Source organism: Alexandromys fortis, unplaced genomic scaffold (assembly GCF_014885135.2).
Source record: "Alexandromys fortis isolate MF-2015 unplaced genomic scaffold, M_Fortis_MF-2015_v1.1 scaffold_82, whole genome shotgun sequence".
NCBI lineage: Eukaryota > Metazoa > Chordata > Mammalia > Rodentia > Cricetidae > Alexandromys > Alexandromys fortis.
In genome coordinates this window covers 4233363-4236823 of record NW_026067963.1, presented here as the reverse complement: position 1 = coordinate 4236823, position 3461 = coordinate 4233363, and the positions used below count along the sequence as shown (strand labels likewise).

Sequence of the window (3461 nt, the reverse complement as noted above, 5' to 3'; positions counted from 1 at the left end):
TTTTTTTCTTTCAGCTTATTTATATGATGGATTACATTGATAGATTTTCGTATGTTGAACCAGCCCTGCATCTCTGGGATGAAGCCTACTTGATCATAATGGATAATTTTTCTAATGTGTTCTTGGATTCGGTTTGCCAGTATTTTGTTGAGGATTTTTGCGTCGATGTTCATGAGTGAGATTGGCCTGTAATTCTCTTTCTTGGTTGAGTCTTTGTGTGGTTTTGGTATCAGAGTGACTGTCGCTTCATAAAAGGAATTTGGCAATGACTCTTCCGCTTCTATATTGTGAAATACATTAAGGAGTATAGGTATTAGCTCTTCTTGGAAGTTCTGGTAGAACACAAAGGCTTTTCTTACACATCACTGTAACTCTGGGCTAAGTTTCAGAAGGACGCTGACGATCATCTTCCCCAGTACCACCTCCCGCCTTCTGTGTGGCCACTGTATTATTAGAGCAGTCTTTATAGGGACGGAAAGGTTTGGGGACCACGGCTCACATTTCTATCCTATACAATGCATCTTGTACTACATTCTTCTAAGAGGACAGCACCTACATTAGGGGGAGCGTGTTTATAATATGATATTACCTGAAAGACATTAGATACGAGTAACAAAATAAGAAAATTCTACGTTCAAGTGCAGGACGATCATAGCATACCATTAATAAATCCAGAACCTTACCAACAAATCCACCACAAAAAAAAAAAAATTAGACTCATATTAGACTCATAGAACTGAAAACTGGATGGAGCCCAAACATTTAATCTGAATCTCCCCTTTAAAGGGTAAGACAATCGAGTCCAGGCCATTGGTTTCTACTTCGCAACTTTAATTTTCTTTATCAAATACACAGATAAGTAGATAAACAGAGTTTTAGTCAAATGAAACCATCGGAGTCAGAATAAAGTCTGGAAAATTTACCAAGAATTTTGACATATACAAATATTGGATGGGTAGAAAACAAACTTGCCCTTTTTAAGAAATTGTAGGAGATTTGAAATTTAAGTTACGCATAATAGGTTGTCTTGTTTAATGACATGGTTTAAAGTTTATTTACTCTTTTTTGCTTGTTTCTGTTTTTTGAGGTGGGTTTCATCCACACATAGCCCTGGCTATTCTGAAACTTATTATGTAGACCCAGCTGGCCTCAAACTCACAGAGCTCCAGCTGCTTCTGCCTCCTGAGTGCCGAGGTTAAAGGTGTGCACCAGCCTGCTCGGCTAGTTTATTTATTCTTCATTTATGTTTTGCTTCTCTTTGATATATGAATATCACTATCCCACACATATTCCTGACAATGCTCCTCCTTCCTCCACAGAACAGGTGCTGACTGGCAAGGTGGTGTGGGTGACGGGAGCATCCAGTGGCATTGGTGAGGAGCTGGCTCTCCAGTTATCTAAACTCGGGGGGTCGCTGGTGCTGTCAGCCCGCAGGGCGCAGGAGCTGGAGCGGGTGAAGAGAAGGTGCCTGGGTGAGTCAGTTCCCCACAGCTGCCGTGCATCCTAGAAGTGAGGGGAGGTGGGACCGTCCTGTGCAGCTCGCGCTGACTCCTGGGCTTCCTTGGCACTGCTCCGCCTTCTCTTCTGTTACCTTTTAAGCAGCTGTGCTTGCCTGGAGTTTCCTTCTTTTTGGCTACCGTTCTACTCTCAGTTTTNAGGTGGTGTGGGTGACGGGAGCATCCAGTGGCATTGGTGAGGAGCTGGCTCTCCAGTTATCTAAACTCGGGGGGTCGCTGGTGCTGTCAGCCCGCAGGGTGCAGGAGCTGGAGCGGGTGAAGAGAAGGTGCCTGGGTGAGTCAGTTCCCCACAGCTGCCGTGCATCCTAGAAGTGAGGGGAGGTGGGACCGTCCTGTGCAGCTCGCGCTGACTCCTGGGCTTCCTTGGCACTGCTCCGCCTTCTCTTCTGTTACCTTTTAAGCAGCTGTGCTTGCCTGGAGTTTCCTTCTTTTTGGCTACCGTTCTACTCTCAGTTTTGCACAGATTTCCACCTTAGGTAGGGTGGCCAGTTCTCCCAATGCCTGTTCAGGATCAAATGACTTAGAACTTGCTTGAGGGGAAAAACAGGTTGTCTCTCTTATCCATAACACGGAGAGTCAGTCTCTCTCTCTCTCTCTCTCTCTCTCTCTCTCTCTCTCTCTCTCTCTCTCACTGAATAATTTTCTTTCTCTCTCTTTCCTTTTTTTTTTTTTTTTTTTTGAGACAGGATTTCTCTGTGTAACAGTCCTGGCTATCCTGGAACTTGCTTTGTAGACCAGGCTGGCATCGAATTCACTGAGATCCGCCTGTCTATGTTTTGCAAGTGCTGGGACTAAAAGATGTGCGCTGCCATTGCCTGGCCAAATAGATTTTTTAATATCATTAATTTTTTTTATTTCAGACCTTTCCCCTCCACCACAAATTCTTATTTTTGATCTCTTGATCATGTTTTGGATGTTATGTGTTTTTAAATTGATGTTTGAATGTGGTACTGTCCCCACCTTTGCTTTTATTCTTCACTTTTCCTTTCTTCCACCCGACCTAGTCTATTGAGAATTCATTCTGCAATGTGCTTTTTCTTGGCTTTAACAGGCTTTCGTTTTTGACATTTATCTCGTTATTTTGTCGGCATCTCAGCTTCCTTGCTGAGATTCTTACCCTTGTTGCTGTCTTTTGCTTCTCTGTTGCTGACTTTTATATATGATAATATTATTTAAAAAAAAAGGTTTATAAATGGCAGAATTGGGTAAATGTAAGAAGAGGAATCCAAAGAAAATATAACGCTTACTTTTACAAAAATGAAATATTGAAGTTGGAGAGACAGCTCAGCAGTTAAGAACATTTGGCTACTCTTCCGGAGGATCCAGGTTCAATTCCCAGCAACCACATGGCAGCCCACAATTGTTTGTAATCCACCTTAAAGTGGATTTGACACCATCATAGAAACATAAATGCAGACAAAACACCAGTGCACATAAAATAGAAATAAATAAAAAAGATAGATACTCTGTTCTTCCACAACAAAAGAACAAAGAAAATATTGAAAGTACTAAATGTATAGTGATTTAAAAAAAAAGAAAAAGAAAAGAAGCAAACACACAAGGGTAAAAAAGATGATGTGGTGGTTTGAAAGAAAATGACTCCTAAAGAAAGTGGCACTATTAGGAGGTGTGGCCTTGTTTGAGTAGGTGTGGCCTTGTTGGAAAAAAATGTGTTACTGTGGAAGTGGGCTTTTGTTGAAATAGGAGCGGCAGGGCTGCGTCCCCGGCACCCGGCCGCCCGCATGGCTAGTTTATACCCAGAAATAATTACATGGAAACTGTATTCTTTCAAACACTGCCTGGCCCGGCTAGGTCCAGTTTCTTATTGGCTAGCTCTTACATATTGTTCTAACCCATTTCTAATATTCTGTGTAGCCCATGAGCTGGCTTACCAGAGAGGATCTTAACCTGCGTCTGTCTGGAGTGGGAGCATCATGGCGACTC

The 3461-nt window shown here is 42.5% G+C and overlaps 1 protein-coding gene across 2 annotated transcripts in view; it reads left to right on the top strand.

Moving 5' to 3' along the window:
• Positions 1-3461, top strand: part of LOC126508370 (dehydrogenase/reductase SDR family member 7-like) — a 22787-nt gene that overhangs the window by 6894 nt on the left and 12432 nt on the right. For both annotated transcript variants that reach the window (XM_050153586.1, XM_050153585.1), the window contains exon 2: positions 1320-1472. In XM_050153586.1, coding sequence (XP_050009543.1) covers positions 1320-1472 — 153 coding nt within the window. The remainder of the gene's footprint in view (positions 1-1319; positions 1473-3461) is intronic.